General features: G+C 45.9%; 3 protein-coding genes across 3 annotated transcripts; 2 read left to right on the forward strand and 1 right to left on the reverse strand.

The window, feature by feature from the left end:
• Positions 1 to 221: 221 nt before the first annotated feature.
• On the reverse strand, positions 222 to 5,661 carry DENR (density regulated re-initiation and release factor). The gene is made up of 7 exons (XM_071445040.1): positions 5,548 to 5,661; positions 4,839 to 4,858; positions 4,646 to 4,730; positions 3,941 to 4,030; positions 1,778 to 1,894; positions 1,164 to 1,303; positions 222 to 517 (listed from the first exon to the last, which is right to left on the reverse strand). The coding sequence occupies exons 1-7, from the start codon at positions 5,651 to 5,653 to the stop codon at positions 473 to 475; spliced, it is 603 nt and encodes a 200-aa protein (XP_071301141.1). The 5' UTR covers positions 5,654 to 5,661; the 3' UTR covers positions 222 to 472.
• Positions 5,662 to 6,914: 1,253 nt separating this feature from the next.
• Positions 6,915 to 11,048, forward strand: GPN3 (GPN-loop GTPase 3). Its single transcript, XM_071445038.1, has 8 exons — positions 6,915 to 7,073; positions 7,158 to 7,266; positions 8,046 to 8,213; positions 8,622 to 8,746; positions 9,391 to 9,506; positions 9,807 to 9,903; positions 10,278 to 10,406; positions 10,805 to 11,048. The coding sequence occupies exons 1-8, from the start codon at positions 7,026 to 7,028 to the stop codon at positions 10,865 to 10,867; spliced, it is 855 nt and encodes a 284-aa protein (XP_071301139.1). The 5' UTR covers positions 6,915 to 7,025; the 3' UTR covers positions 10,868 to 11,048.
• A 688-nt stretch (positions 11,049 to 11,736) lies between these two features.
• On the forward strand, positions 11,737 to 16,344 carry ARPC3 (actin related protein 2/3 complex subunit 3). The gene is made up of 7 exons (XM_071445039.1): positions 11,737 to 11,862; positions 12,825 to 12,924; positions 13,874 to 13,950; positions 14,212 to 14,280; positions 14,569 to 14,695; positions 14,992 to 15,086; positions 15,831 to 16,344. Exons 1-7 carry the CDS (start codon positions 11,857 to 11,859, stop codon positions 15,891 to 15,893), a joined length of 537 nt encoding a protein of 178 aa, XP_071301140.1. The 5' UTR covers positions 11,737 to 11,856; the 3' UTR covers positions 15,894 to 16,344.
• Positions 16,345 to 16,778: the final 434 nt, after the last annotated feature.

A 16,778-nucleotide genomic window follows, 5' to 3' on the forward strand; every position in this document is an offset into this window, starting at 1 on the left:
TCTTTCATTGCTAACCAACCTTCAGAATGTTTGTTCCATTCTGATTTCTAAAATTCTCTCCAGGTAAATGAGAAGTAAAAGTCTCTACATCAGCCACGTGCCTTATTCGGCTGAGCTCAGCAGAAAGGACAGCAGATGAAAAACAAACTTTTAATGCCTTAAATTCTTATTTTCCCATAAGATAGGTAGAGGAAAGCAGATGTAAAAAACCTCAGAAACTATTCAGTGAGGAACAGTAATTTTATTTAAATCTACTTCATGCTTAAGCATGGTAGAACCCCAATTTAACTTTGGCAAATATCACAAAAAAAACCCAAAAACAAAAAAGAAAACCAAGCAGCCTATACAGAACAGTGAGAATGCCAAGGACATGGGTTCTCCACAGTTTCACTGCAGAGCAAATGGATTTAGAAGCCTCACTTTTGCTATATCATTTATAACCATATAATTAAATAAAGGTAGTCCTCCATTATCACTTCTTGACTTCTCCAAGATCTTCAATGCTGTCATCATCCACCTAGGGAGAAAAAGCCACAACACAGCAAATTAAGTATTTTTTTTTATATGCCTCCTTCAACATACACCCTGTAAATGTAGTGAAGTGTGGGAGAAGTGAAGAGCCCCATTCCAGATCCCCTGCTGTAAATCCTGGGTGAGTGACACGTGCTCACAGGACACAGCTGAGCCTGCAGGGCTGGGAATAAGGACAGCCCTATGGACTTAAACCATAGAGAATTCCACTTGGGAAATGCCAGGACAAGGGAGAGTCAGAGAAAGCCCTTGCAATTACGGCTCTCAGCTTTAAATTTCAGTCCAACCCACACTGGCTGATCTCTTCTGAAGCACAAATGTGTGGGGCTTGGGGCTTTTTTGTTTGTTTAAATTTTGCAATATTTTACGAGGTGTTGAAAAATAGGATGGCAATGTAAGAATACTTAGACACTCACTGTTAAGAAATGGTGACAAAGAAGGCACAGATATTTGACAGCTGCATTATTCTGAAATGCCTCCCTCACTGTAGGGTGGGAATGCAACAACTGCTCTTTTATTTTTGTGCACCAATCTGTGCTGCCAAAGATGAATCCCTTCTCCAAAATCATTGGTAAATCACAGGCTAATGTGGAAAAGTGTTTGTCTTCCTGAGAGAAAGAAAGGTTTATTACCTCAGGCCACTTCTCCTGGATTACATCAATAATGTCATCTGTGAAGTCCCCCTGAATGATGATTTCATCTTCTCCTGTTACTGAGGCACCGCAGGAAAATTTCTGAGCAAAAAACCTTTGTGCTTCCTTAAGATCAATTTCTGCCCGGGGAAAAATGAACTATTTAAGTACAGTTGTTGTCATAAAAATATTTTCTCAAGATTAAAGCCAAAATCTTGTTTTAACTTGAAAAAGTGGTGGCACTTTACAGTTGAAGCTTTGCTAGAGTTTCCACTGAAAGCCAAGTCTGCTGTTTACACCCAAAACATCTGACTCTACTGATCTACAAATGCTTCAAGGTAGAAATTGCTGAATGTCCTCTACATGTTCTGTTGAGGTGAGTCTGCACCCTGTTTCAAAAAAACCTGTAACCCTCTTTGTCTTTATTAAGGCAATAAGAACCTTAATAATTTACCCCTGTGGGAAGTCAGTGTCCTTTGAGCCTTGGAACTGCTAAAAGCACCTTGGGACTTCCATCTCACAGCTGGAAGCAGATTCCCCAGTGGAATACAACCAGAAGAAATATCATGAGGGTAAAGGCAGGCACATCCAATACCAGGAGAAGCCAAACTCACCAAATGTGGCAAGGCCACACACTCTTGTGACGTATTTTTTCTTTGCTCTGGGAATTTTAGCTATCGTAACTTTCTGTGGTACAGTCTTCTTCTTCTGTTTTATCTGACCTCTTCCACCTTTAAAACAGAGCAGAAGGTTACCTGATTAATTAAGGTTACACGATTAATTAATTAAAGGTTACATGATTAATTATGTCATAGTTCATCAAATTAAAAAACATACAAGGTCAGATTTTGCCCCTATAAACAAAGAAACTGTTAACTCCCCAACACTATTGGTAAACAAAAATTTATTTTGCACATTGTCTGAGATTTATTATTATTTAAGAAAGATCCCACATCATCTAAGTCCAGTATTATGAGAAATAACAATATATACATGTCAAATGTGCATTCAAGCAGAGGTTGCACAGCAGACCCCCACCACAATCAGCAAAGAAAGGGCTTTTCCCCACACTTTACCAATTACTGTGCTTGATCTAGATCTACATAATTCTAGAAATAAATTTTTCTTTGATATTTTCCACAACTATTTTAAGATTCTCATGGTTTGTGTCTGAGGCAAAGCAAGCTGCTCATGCCCATTTCCTGAGGCCACACAAGGTCCTGCTTTGCCCAGGCTGCTGGGTTAAAGAGCAGATCAAGTTCTGGACACCTGTGCACGACCCCACAGTGAACCAGGCAGGGAAATGTGAGCCAGCAGCCAGCCCCACACTGTGAGAGCAGCCAGGCACAGCACCCCAAGCCCTCTCCATTTAACACCCACCACCTTCCCCTGCCTGCTCCAAGGCCAGCCTGTGGGAACACTCCCCATTTCAGGCATTTCTGAGTCAGAGTAAAGCATGCAAAATACGCATTGCACTCATTAGGATTCTTCAGGCCAGATTAAGATCTCAGCTAACTTCGTGTACAGCCACCATGTTATTCCAGGGTAACCAAAGTTTCCTGTTTCTGAGCCTTCTCAGCATGAAAACTTAAAGAATTTATGACAAGTAAACCAACCCCTGTGGCTGTTTCTGTTTCTAACACGCAGCACTTTCAATTCTGTTTTATTATAAACTGGTGGCTGATAATTTTTAGACAGTAAATTTCTGCCTTAAATTTCCTTCAGTGAGTTTCAGCAGTGTCTCATGAAGTTTGTGCTTGTTTTCCCTCACACTCTTATGGTCACTCTTACACCATCCTACTTAACACCATGCTGTATGTTTTCATGAAACTTTAGCTTTTAGGAGAAAAATCACCAAATATTTTAAACACTATTATTTTAGAACCAAATACCAGACTTAAAACTAATCATACCACCCCTCACAACAAATTAATGTTGAAATAAAATGTCCTGAAATCTCTGGGAAAAGCATCCAAGTTACAGAACATGAATTACTGTTGTCACTAGACATTGCCTGCTGAGAAGGTAAATTAAACTGGTTACCAAGATACCAAAAATAAAACAAAAATATATGTGGCATAAAATATGAAACTACTGGGTATTAACCATAAATTCTGGAGCATTACACACAACTGCACAGGCAGATACATATTAACAGCTCCAGAACTCTGATTTATAGTGGAAAGCATGTTAATTAATTCAGCAGAAAGAGCTCCAACGATTAAGATAAAAGTGTGTTTAAACTGTTCCACATAACTTTATGTCTTCCAAAGTTTTGAGAATGTTTTTCATTAGTGCTGCTGGGAGGAGACACAGCTGCTAATGGACACACAGGTAAGAGATTTAAAAGCACGAAACCAAATCCTGTTCTGTGAATACAGAGAGGTGGAAGGAACAAAGGCAGAGCAGAGTCATGAGGCATTACCAGAGGGGAGCAGCCTTTGTTCCACTCTGCAAGCAGCCCATAAAGTGCTGCTCAACAGGGCTCAGCATTCTGGGAGAAATGCCAGCTGATTCCAGCTTGGGAGGAGCTGCTCCCTGAGTGTGACAGTGGTGACAGGAACAGTGGGGCACAGGACGCAGGTCACCTCTCCCTGCCTGTCCCTCCTGTCCAACATTTCCATTGGCACAGACCACAGGGAGGAAGATATTCCCTACATTGCAGAGCTAGCCACCAAAATGCAAGGAATTTGTGCCCTGCTCCAGACCAGCAGGTGAGAAAGGGATGCCCCAAACTGCTTTGAAATCAGTACCACAATCAACTATTTAGACCTTGCCTCTCTTTTGCTTCTTCTTCTCCTCTTCTTCTCCTCCTCCCACATTTCCTTGGCCTTCTCCAACCCCAGCTTCCTGTTTAGGTGAATTTTCTAAAATGCAGCAGAAAGGAGCGAGGGGGGGAAAAAAGAACAAAATTAGTGATCAAACACCCACAGCCTTACAGGAACAGGAAGTAAGTAAAGTGATATTTTGCTAAATCAGTAAACTATGCTGAAGTGCAGCAGCCTTTTGACTGATGCATGTTACATCTTCACTACAGTATTTGTGCAAATTAGACTCCAGAAAAGCCTCAGCTCCAAGCTACAGGGACAATTTCAACAAAGGCTCTTGCACAGAGCGACAGAAATTAATGATAATGTTAATATTGAAATTCCAAATACAAACAAATAAGTTCCCCAATATTAATGGCCTTTCCTCCAGCCATCCACTGTAGACTGGAAAGACATAAAATCCAATAAACTAACTCTGATGGGAAACAAGTGCATGGATGTTTATGGCAGGAATCCTAAGAAAGCTCAAATATTATTAATTAAACTATAAATTGATTATTTAGTGTTTTCTGACATTATAAAACCTATTTCAGAGCATCCAAAGCATTACCTTTCACATGATACAGCAGGAAAAGGAAAGAGATAAGAACTGGACAGAAATTTCCAAATGTGTCCAAGGACACATACCAGTTAGAAAACAGAAAAGACTCTTACCTACTGTAAGTTTTGCAAACTCATCTGGAAAATTCTTTTCTAACCATTGTCTGCATTTAGTCACATCAGGCATGTATTCACAGTACTAGAGAAAAGCCATATGAATGTTGTTAGTGGAGGAATGACAAAATACATCAGAAATACACCAATATAGGGCATAATAGGATAGAAGGAAATTTGGACAAAAAATTACCTCTGTTGGCAACGAACAGACTGGAGAAAGAAGGAGAAAAAAAAGAACAGATTACAAAAGGCATTTTTTACTTTTTACTTACAGCCTTAGTAATTAAATTCCAAATGGTGTTTCAAAGTCAGGGATGGGTTCTTACATAACTTCTGGTTATAACCACACACTGACTCAAAAACATTTCTTTATTGTTGCCACCCCACATTTTAATTCCTCTCTCATTAGACCTGTGCTTACACGCTCTGCATTAGGGTAAAACCATCACAGCAAGAGCTGCCAGTCACTGAGGGAAGGGAAGGAGAAGCCCAAGGTTGGGAAAAGCTACAGAACAAAACACCACTTCTACCTGAGGCAAAGGAGACACTGAACAAGGCACCAGGTGGTTTGGTCAGCTTTCCTTTCTCCAAGAGCTGCCAATGTCACAAAGAGGGGACAGCCAAACCAACTGTGCAGGGCTGTTTCCTACTGTATTCCAGCCTGGAGCAAAATTACATTCCTATCTAAAAACACACCTGTACGGACAATTTGCCTCCCTTTAAATTTCCCCCACATAACTACAAACAGAACGAGTAAAGAACGCTTCCAAACACAGTACAGTTTAATGTATTCCATTTCTTGCTGTCATACTAATGCTCAGAGCTTTTCTGTGCTAATGGCTTCCTGCAGGAAGGGATGTGTGCTCCCAGTCCTGTCCCAGTCCCGTCCCAGCACTTGCCTCCACAGTAGAGCACCCGCAGGGGGTAATCGGCGTCGGACCTGGCTCCGCTCCTGCCGTCCCCTCTGCACTCAGGGACCACGGGCTCGGCCACATCCGTGGCCATGTCACCGACCTGTGGGGCACAGGGGACACAATCAGCACCCAGGCTCTGGGTTTGAGTCAGTCACAGCCCTCCCAGCTCCAGAATCCCAGAGGAAAGAGGGGCAAGTGGCAAAAGAGAGAGAGAGAGATCAGGGAGAGGAAAACGGGAGTCAAAGATAATGAAAACATGGGGAGAACTGCTACAAAGGACACCAAGCAGAATCGGAGTTCTAGCACGTAAGGGGAAAGAAGCCAAAGCACCACAAAATGAAGAAAAATCTTTCAGAAACCCACATGGAATTAGAGAACACACTGGGTTAAGGACAATTCAGTGAAGTATCATGTTAAATCAGTGGCACACAAACAGTGGGGGCACTGGGGGCAGGTACCTCTTGCATATTAGCAAAGGAAAGGGGTCATTTAAATCAGTGCCTGAAGAGCCACAATCTGATCCAAGAACACTGAGGAAAAAAAACCAAACCAGAGCATAAAAAAAGGGAAGCAAACTCAAGCCACTAATGAATGTAATAGTGGTCTACACACACGTTTTCAAGCAAGGCACTTAGAAGACAGAAGTCAACAAGGAAAGAGTTTGGAACACACAGGAAATCCCCCAGGACGGTGGGAACAGACAGGACAGGACAGGACATGTGTGAGGGAGCTTGGGGTGTCGTACGAGCCGTGCTGAGCAGCGAGGAACGCTGAGGGAAATTCCCGAGGCGGTGGGTTCAGGACAGAGGGACAGGGACAGACGGGCACGGTGAGGTGCTGGGCGTTCGTGAGACCCCACAGAGGCCCGGGGGGTGCCCGGTGCTCCGGGGGCAGAAGTGAGGGCGGGTCGGGAAGGGTGCTGGGACACCGGACACGGTGGGGATCACGGACACGGTGGGATGGGGGAGCGGGGGTATCCGTGAGGGCAGAACTGAAGGGGATGGGGGGGAGCCGGGAGGATGCGGTTCGGGTACCTGAGGAGGGGCGGGCTCGCAGGGCGGGGCGGTGCCGGGGCTGACGGTACGGAGGGCGCCGGGAGGATGCTCGGTACAAGCACCGGGGGGGATCCCTGCGAGGGGCGGCGGCGGCGGCGCCGCGGCTCCGGAGGAGAGGGAGCGGGCGCGTGCGGGAGCCCTCCGGCGGGGGCTGAGCGGAGCGGGGCGGGGGGGCCCGGGGGCGGTGTCGGTGTTACCGGAGGCCCCTCGGGCCGCGGCGGGTCCCGGTCCCTCACCGCGCGCGCACGTGCGCCCGCCCCAGCGCCGCCGTCTCGCGAGAGGGGCGTGCACGGTTTGACCCCGCCGGCTCGCCGTACCGCGGCGGGCGGGGCCATGCGCTGAGCCGTCACGGGCTCGGCCGAACTACGGGGCACCGCAGCGGCCATTCCCCGCCGGGCCGCTGCCGCCATGCCCCGGTACGCGCAGTTGGTGATGGGCCCGGCGGGCAGCGGGAAGGTGAGCGGGGAACGCGGGGAACGGCGGGGAACCGGGGCGGCGGGAGCCCCATGACGGCTTCTAACGGCCGTGTATGCCTTGCAGAGCACGTACTGCTCCACCATGGTGCAGCACTGCGAGGCGCTGGGCCGCGCCGTGCAGGTGGTGAACCTGGACCCGGCGGCCGAGCTCTTCAGCTACCCCGTCATGGCAGGTGAGCGGCGGCCCCGGCACGGCTGGGCCCCGGCGGCCCCGAGCACGGCTGGACTTCCAGCCGACCCCTGGCCGTGCGCCCGGACCGGTTCTGTTCCTCTAAAACGGAGCCCGTGCAGCAGTGCAGGAAGAAGTGGGAAAATCGTTTCAATAAAATAGCGTGTGAGCCTTAAATTGGTGATTCTAGTCTGGTAATTCTAGTCTGGTAGCAAATAGTGCTCAGAGATATCAGAGATTAACGCACTCTTGTACCAGGGATACCTCCCCGCATCACGGGCTGTTGCCCTGTGCCAGCTCCTGCTCAATCCCTGTATTTACCTGCACCGGTGGTTGAGATGTACCGGCAGATGCCTCAGCTTTGAGAGCAGCAACAGTGTTTGTGTCTGGACAAAGACGATAAGAAAAGCGCATCTTGATCTGGCCACAGCTGAGATACTTTCAGAAGAGATTAATTAGAAGATCCAGGACCATAAGAGCAAAATCTGGGGAATGAGATGTTTCCCAGACAGTCACCAGGAACCCTCAAAAGAATCCCCCAAATAAGTCCAGGAAGTATTTAGCATATATTTATTTGGGGAATTAAAGCATTTGTGTAAGTTTCATGAACTTAACCTGTTGTGTTTGGCTGCTGGCTGTGCCAGGGAGATCCCACAGCACTGCTATGAAATCCTGTTGGTTTTCTCAGCTGCCAAATTCCTGCAGAGCCTATTCCCAGCCTGCAGAGCCCATTCCCTCCCTGCAGAGCTCATTCCCTGCCTTTGGTGCCGTTTGTGTGTGCAGACATCCGCGAGCTGATAGAAGTGGACGATGTCATGGAAGATGAGTCCCTGAGGTTTGGCCCCAATGGTGGCTTGGTGTTTTGCATGGAATACTTTGCCAATAACTTCAGCTGGCTGGAGGAGAGCCTCGGGCACGTGGAGGATGACTATGTTTTGTTTGATTGCCCAGGTAAGCACATGCCAATGTTTTGGTATCACTATTCATAAGCATTGGAAAATTTGGTTGTAGACTGTTGTGATAATTCCCATTTTGTTGAGCTGTTAACAGTTGTCAGAGTCACTTTCAGGTGTCTCAGGAGTGAACTTGGTCCTGGGCTGATCTGGGTGAGACTGCACAGATGTTTGGTAGCATCATGAGCTGTGGCAACTGCAAACTAGCACTAACTGGAGACCAAAGGAGGAAAAAACCTCCTTTTATTTATTTTTCACTTCACCCAAACACAGTCAGAGCTGCCTGAAAAGAGGGTGCTTTCCTTACCAGTTTTTATTTAAGTCCAGTTCCCCTGTCTACATATAACTGTGGACTGTTCCTGTTTGCTTCACATTCCAACCTGTTAACATCCTGAGTGTGCCCCAGGTCAGATTGAGCTCTACACACACCTGCCAGTGATGAAGCAGTTGGTGGAGCAGCTGCAGCAGTGGGAATTCCGTGTCTGTGGAGTTTTCCTCGTGGATTCTCAGTTCATGGTGGAATCTTTCAAGGTATCCATTTGAAATCTGTTAATAAACTTCATTTTTATAAAGAACAACAAGTCTGAGCCATCCAGGGAGCTGGGTTTGCCCAGAGGAAAAATTGCCAGGTCCAGGGAGATGTGGTTGCTGTCACCAGCTGCCTCAGGCACAGCCTGCAGCAAGGACAGTCCCAGATGGATGGAAAGACAGCCAGCACTGTGAGAGTGCTCAGACTAGGACAGGCATTCACAGAGTCTAAACTTGACTGGGCAAACCCCAGAGCAGCCTGGTCTGACCTGGAAGTGCTTCTGTTTGAGCAGTTGTAGGAGCCAGGTAACCTCCAGAAGTCCCTTCCCACCCAAATTCTTCTGTGATTCCACGAGAGCTTTCTCAGACCCCAAGAACAAGCAGGCCACCTTCCCCATTTAGCAGTGACTGTCCCAAGAAGGGTCTGGGTTTTCTTAATGCTCTTTTCAGTGGCAGATCCATATTTGAGGCTCCAAAAATTGAGGGGGTACTCGGCACCTCCTTTTTCCAACAGAGAATGATTCCTCACGTGGCTTTGTGTCCATGTTCTGTATATTCATGACCAGATTTGGCCTGTGGTTGAGTGTCCTGCGTGTTTGTGTTGTGCTTTTCTGTACTTTAATACATCATTTTTCATCCTCTTCAAGTTTATTTCTGGAATCCTGGCAGCTCTCAGTGCAATGATATCTTTGGAGATTCCACAGATTAACGTCATGACCAAAATGGATTTGCTGAGCAAGAAAGCCAAGAAGGAAATAGAAAAGTAAGTTCCAAAAAATTATTTACTCTGTAGTACAATATACTGAGGCAAAGTTCAACTCAAAAGTTGAGTCTAATGTTTCCCACAATTAAAACATGCTCTTTTGGAGTGGGAGAAGATGGATTGTGTTTATTTCAAACAATAGTGTTTAAACATCTGGGTAAGATGCTTAATTTAGTCAGAGTCAAAAGAATAGCTCCATGTTTGTACTGATCTCTGGATTTTTCTGTAAATAATTATATTGGATCTTTTGTGTCATTCTGAACGAGACTTTCAGTGGTGATGATGACTTTGTTTCTCCAGGTACTTGGATCCAGATATGTATTCTATGATTGAAGATTCTACAAATATATTGAAAAGCAAAAGGTTTAAAAAACTGACCAAATCTATATGTGGATTGGTAAGTATACTGCTTTTGAGCTGGTACCCTAAAATTCACTATCATTTTCTGCCCCTTTTTGACTCCGTTTTTTAGTTCTTCAGATAAGCATGAGATTCTTGATACTACTAATATGATAGTCTTGATATCTGGATTATAGCAAATACATTTTCTTTGAATTCTTTTCTGTTGGCAGTTTTGGGAATTTGCTGCTGTGTAGAACTCAGGATTGGTAGCCAGGTGTTCTGAGGAGGGAATTGCCATTGGTTTGCAGTGTGACTAAATGGTATTTTAGAAGTCCAGAAACGAGGGGTTTAAGGAAGTGGCTTTGAGTGCTGTGATTGAGAATGAACTTTGTGCATTTCCCTGCCCACGTCCCGTGAATCCTTGTGCAGATTGATGACTATGGCATGGTTCGGTTCCTGCCTTTGGATCGCTCTGATGAGGAAAGCATCAACATCGTCCTGCAGCACATCGACTTCACCATTCAGTATGGAGAGGATCTGGAATTTAAAGAACCAAAGGTAAGGGATTGTTGGTGAGAAGATGAAAAATTGGAAAGTATCCATAATAGAAGTTGTGATATAAATATGTTCTTTGCCTTGCTAATAAATTATTGTCTTAGTACTGTTCAAAATAAGCCATGTTTGGTCTTTCAGTGACAATGCTTGTATCATCTTCATTTAGTTATAAAAATGAAATTCTTTAATATCATCTTGAGTATGCAGGTTGATCAAATGGTTGTTTAAAAATATTGCTTTGGTTTTCAAAATTAACAGAATTTTAACCTTCAAATGCCAGAAATGACCACTGATATCATTTAGATGTTTTTCTGCATGACTGTTCAAAGTCTCCTAATGATTCCTGTGTTCATCCCAGGAAGGTTTATGTTTTTCTGTTTGTTTTTTTTTTTTTTTAACAGGAATGTGAAGAAGATAAATCTGCTCTTGTGGATGAATACTTTCAAGATCGTGTGGACGAGTAAGAAACATGTTCAAACTGGGAGGAAAATACTTTGTTTTTAATAAAAAATAAAAATAAAATAAAAAAACCCCAACCCCTACACAAACACACTTGATGTGTTATCTGTAAAATAACTAATATTTATAATGGAGAGTGAGTTACATGAACTCGTATCTACTTTAATAAACAATTTTTTTTTGCTATGCTTCTGTGTGTTATAAAAATACATAGACCAGTGTTAGTACCTATAGAAAAGCAGAGCCAGAACTGGGCAAGAGGTTCAACAGACCAGCAAATCCTGCATATCTAGAGGAAAAGGACTCAGAAAAATCTTGATCTGGCTGAATTAAACCATTCAAAAGCTGGGGAAACTACCGTGGTTTAATTCACCTCCAGACTGCCTTGGGATGAGCCATGCTTGGGGCGTGTTGAAAGGACAAACCCCAGCCCTGCAGTTGAATTACTGTGACACCTTCCAAACCTCCCCATTTTGTCTCCCTGACTCATGCCGGGAGTCAGATACCAGAGGACAATTTCACCAACCCTGGCTCTCAGGGAAGGTAATGGTTTGACGGCGATTGGAATGTGCACCTAAAGTATTGTATCCCTCCGAACACAGCGCGTTTGGACCCCTCTTCTGTTCCTTACACGAAGTGCCCCGTGCCGCCGGCTGGGCTGTGCTGGAAACGCACGGGAGAGAAACCAGCTGGGAGCGAAGCATCCCGGCACCCCTTCCCCGACAGGAGCGCTGCCTGCCGGGCCCCTCCCGGTGCCGGCAGTGCCCTGGTGGAGCAGTGCCTCTGCGCGGCCGTTCCGCGTACGGGCAGCGCCCGGGCACAGCGCTGCCTCCGGGGCGGTGCGCGGCTCCCGCTTCCCCTCCTCGCACCGCCTCTGCCGCTGCCTCATTTCCTGCAGCGTAGGCGGAGGAGGAAGCTCTGTGCCCGCTTTCCTGGCCGGTTCGCCCCGCTCCCCTCCGGCCCGGCCCCGCCGAGCCGCCTCCTGCCCTTCGAGATGCCGGTGAGCGGCTCCGCGCCCGGCGCTGCGCGGCCCCGGAGGGCGGGGGCGGCGGGGCCGGGCCGGGGCGGCGGGGGCGATCCCGGCCCGGGGAAGGGGGCTCTGCTCGCTGCGGGGTCTGGCCGCGGGCACTGCGGGGAGCGGGGAATGGCTCTTCATGGGAGGCTGCTGTAGGGCCAGCGCCTTCCTCTTCCTCTTCTTCCTCTTCTTCCTCTTCCTCTTCCTCCTCCTCCTCCTCTTCCTCTTCCTCCTCCTCCTCAGCCCGGAGGGTGCGAACCCCGGCAGCAGCGGGGGAGAGGGCGGCCCCAGCAGGGCTTTGCTCTGGCTTTGTTGGCACCACCTTCCCCTCAGTGGAATAAACTGATTCTCACACCCAGCCCCTCCCAGTCGCATCCTCCTCTGCCCCCCATGAAAGGTGGGTTGTGAGATGAGAGATTCCCAGTGCCTGGCACAGCGCCTTGGAAAGTGCCTAAAACTGAACTCATTCGTTTTTCCAGGAAGAATTTGTTGTATGCAGAAAGCTGGTTTGTTTTTCACTTAAATCAGTTTTGTTGGTTTGTTTTTACTGCATTAAGCCTGGCTATTTTAATAATTATCTACTACTAATAGCCAGACATGGAAATAAATTACAATTTTTTTTAATGACCAACTAACTTTCAGTGCAATGCCCCAAAATTCAGGCAGGTGAACAGGGCTGCCAGGATGGGGTCAGGCAGCCTGAGCATGAACTGTGCTTGCAGACCGACAATACAGATTTTATCCAATCTCCTGGTGCTTTCCTGGTCTTCACCAGCATGGCACCAAGATCTGGACTTAAATAGAAAATAGCAATTGTTTCTGCAAGGAAAAAATGCTGGAAGCATCATAATGAACTAGGCTGTGACTCCTGCTTGATGAAGACGCATGATTGGATATGGAAATGTCTATTTTCAGTAGGATCAATAACCAGCTCTCCCTGTCCCTAGGCTTACCACTCCACTTTAATGGACTCAGACACCAAGCTAATTGGGAACATGGCACTGTTACCCATCAGAAGCCAGTTCAAGGGCCCAGCGCCTCGAGAAAGTAAGTTTATAATAATCTCTGAATTACTGGATGTAGCTCATCATCTCAGGGGCTGCTCTAAGCCAGCCCCAGCAAGAGTCACCAGTGGGAAATGGAAAGCTTTGCAGAGAGGAGGAAAGTTTTCAACTATTTCAGCTGTGCAAATCGTAGAAAATAATTATGCAGAGATAATCATGCCCCATGTTGAGTCCGTGGTTTCAGTAACCCAAGCCTCTGGTTGCTGTTCTGGTGCTTCCCCCTGTGCTCTGAGCAGGGTTTTGAGGAGGCTGTGCTGGTGTGAAGCCTCTGTGGCAGAGGAAGTGGAGGTTTAGCTACGGAGAGCTTACGCTCTGGGCTGCTCTGAGGGACAGCAGCACTGAGGGTGTGGGGCTTCAGAAACTGAAATTAAATTCCAGGCACCCCAACAGGGCTCAAAGGCAGCCAGGGCAGATTCCCCTTCAACACCTGAACTTCCCAGGCAAGCTGTTCCCCAGAAATGTGGGGTTCAGTTTGAACAGGGAAATGGAAAGGAAGTGTTTCTGGATTTAAGCAGTCTTGGATGGTAGCAAAAGTCAGATTGTCACTGTGTTCTGCTCCCTTCCTTTATTTGAAGAGGATAATAGAATATGAGTGATTGTGCTTTCTCCAAAAACTTTTTTTCTATCCTTTTATGATGTTAAAACTCTGATGAGTTACTCAAAAGTGGTAGAAAAGTGGGGAACTGCTGAATTGCTGCTGTTTGTGAAGTGACATATCAGAGGGGAAGGAGAAGGGAGTAGGAAGCTTAAATATTACAGTCTGAACTCAGGGTGTTTCAGAAGTTTTCTGTTACGTGGTGCTGACTTCTGCTTTTTGTAAATACCATGGTTTTGCTTTTGTAGTAATCCTTATTTATGTACTTCAGTGAGTAAAAGTTATGACAAATGTAGTGTAACAGTGCACTGCTTAACTCTGTATTTCTTTTTTATAGCTAAGGACACAGATATTATAGATGAAGCCATCTACTACTTCAAAGCGAATGTTTTCTTCAAAAATTATGAAATTAAGGTAATTTTTTGAGATACTGAGGATATTCTAGTTCTTTGGAGGGTTGGTGCTGTGAATATAGATTCATTTTCAAGGAAGTAATTCTGGAAGATCACAAACTCCCCTTCCACTTGATCTTTAAAGTTGGGTAAATGTCATGAATTGCAAATCTCTCTCTCATGGGGAAACTGTAGCCCAAAATGGCTTGAATTCATTCCTGTTTCAGACTTTATCAGTTCCACAAAGTCCTGTAATCTAAGAGTTCCTGCTCTTGTTTTGCAGAATGAGGCTGACAGAACACTGATCTATGTCACCCTCTACATTTCTGAATGCCTGAAAAAGCTGCAAAAGGTAAGAAAACTGAATTCCTGTGCAGGTGGGAAACAGTCTGTTCTGAGGATTGCTCTAAGGAAAGGATTTCATGATATTCTCCTTCCAGGGGAACAAATAATCCTGGAAGGAGATTTGTCGTGGACCCCAGTCCCAGCTGTCAGAGCCTCAAATACTCCAAGGCTGTGGATGTGCTGTGTTGCTCTTCTTGATGAATTTTCCTGTTCCAGATTTGTGAAATTAGACCCAGATTTGGGTCTAATGCTGTGTCAGTTGTTGTTCATAACTGCTAACCCATTGTTCTTCCAGTGTAACTCCAAAGGCCAGGGAGAGAAGGAGATGTACACGCTGGGAATCACTAACTTCCCGATCCCAGGGGAGCCTGGCTTTCCACTCAACGCCATTTACGCCAAACCTGCCAACAAGCAGGAGGAAGGTAAGGCTGACCCAGGGCCTCTGAGGGTCACACTTCATTAACTGCGCTTAGAAAAATTACTTTAAACCTAAATCTTCTAAATCTGCAGTCTGTCTTCTGAAGGCAGCACAAGCTGGATTTTCTGACCTTGAGGATTCCCCTGGTTCCATAGATAAGTTGAGCTAATCAACTCAGCCAGCTGCAGCCTGCAGATATGAAACTCCCTCTCTGCTTTAAAGCAGTCTGACTTGTCCCTGTTAAACCCAGTCTGGGTTGGTGCTGCCCAGTTCACCCTGGTTTTGCTGTGCTGCTTTCAGAGGTGATGAGGGCCTACCTGCAGCAGCTGAGGCAAGAAACCGGCCTTCGCCTGTGTGACAAAGTGTTTGATCCTCAGAGCGACAAGCCAAGCAAGGTGAGAGTTCAGAGGCATCAGCACAGAGTCAGTGAGAGGCTGGGGGTGCTTGTTCAGCCTCGTGTGGAGAGAAGAGAGATGATGGGTGAGGGTAACTTCAGCCAAGCCTGGCTGAATTTACAGCTGCAAGTTATCAGTAAATTTAATCTGATGTGATGTGACAGTGAGTGCCAGTTTGGGTTGCTTTCAAAAGCAGGGCAGTAATGAGAGGGGTCTGGCTCAGCTCTTCAAAGCACTGCACATCTGCTCGTGGCTGGGCTTGCAAAAGGAGTTCACAAGCACGAGAGGTGCTGTTTCTCTTCCCAGGCAGCTCTGCTTTGAGAGCTGCTTTGAAGTCGATTGTTTTGCCTCACGTCGAGATTGAAAAAATCGCTAATCAATGAATGAGTCACCTCCTGAGTGTTCACATGTTTCATGTGCAAATGTGACTGCATTTAATGTTGAAATCACTTAGGCTAATTTACTTTCAAAGGCATAGCTTCCTGATGCATCCGTCATTTATGATTGTATTGGGATAAAATATAACAAAAGTAAAATAAGAGAAAGTAGAATTTCCCGTTTTAATTCAAAGTCCTGTAATATGAACTCATTGTGTCCATTCCTGTTGTCTTGTTCACCTCAATTCAAGTGTGGAAAGCTATGTGTAAAACTGGATCCTTAATATTTGTTGTGTGTCAGAGATTGAATACTTTAAAGTCAATGGAAACCACTTCTGATTTTCTGACTCTGTACTTCCTTCTGCAGTGGTGGATCTGCTTTGTGAAGAGGCAGTTCATGAACAAGAGTCTCTCAGGCCCTGGGCAGTGAAGCAAAGTGGCAACAACTTTAAGCATTTCCACAGCAAGATGTTTTGAGTCTTTTGCCTTTGCTTTGGATACATTTTGTACCAAGAGAGAATTAAGTGCTTATGAAGTAAAAAAAAAAAAAAAAAAAAAGGAAAAAACCAAACCTGTCAATGAGTGATAGAGGGAGAGCAAAAAGATAAGATATGGAAGCAAATATTATTAAGCTGGTGCTTAATAAGTGATTTCTAACGTGCTGTTTCAGATGCAAGCTGCTTTGTAATCGTGGCTACAGCATTTCAAACAGGGCTTGTATTTAAGAGAAGAAGTGGGCTTGGCTGTGGGGCAGGGGAGCTGTGTCATTGCTCTGCTGGCTGGAGTCGGTGTCGTGTGTCCAGGGAAAACAGACCTCTCACGCTGTGTTGTCCAGTGCAGTGATTTTTACCTTGTTTTCAATAAAATTTGCTTGTAATTAACGTGGTAACTACTGTGTGTCTTATGGACAGCCTTCAAAGAAATCAAAGAGGTTTTTTCTTTTTGGTGAAAGGCTTTGGGGTGACCCGATTGTGGCCATCCAGGACTTGAGGGGAGCCACCAAGAGCCTGGAGTGCCAGGACAAGAGGGAATGGCTTCATGCTGACAGAAGGCAGCTTTAGATTGGATTATGGGGAGAAATGTGAGGCATTTCCCAGAAGAAATGTAGGTTTTGAACGGTTTTTCTTCTCCATTAACAATTTTTATAGGTAGGAGCATCATTATCTTGGAGACGTCAGTCACATTTAGCTGCAGCAACCATCAGTGTATTTGCAGAAGGACAAGGGGCGGACTCGGGAGCTGTGGAGGCACAGGGAGTGTGTGTCTCGCACCAGAACACCCACAGAGGAACGAATCCCCTCACAGTGGAGCTCAG

The sequence above is a fragment of the Agelaius tricolor genome, unplaced genomic scaffold (assembly GCF_023055355.1).
Source record: "Agelaius tricolor isolate 1412-34295 unplaced genomic scaffold, bAgeTri1.0.p SCAF_20, whole genome shotgun sequence".
Classification (NCBI taxonomy): domain Eukaryota; kingdom Metazoa; phylum Chordata; class Aves; order Passeriformes; family Icteridae; genus Agelaius; species Agelaius tricolor.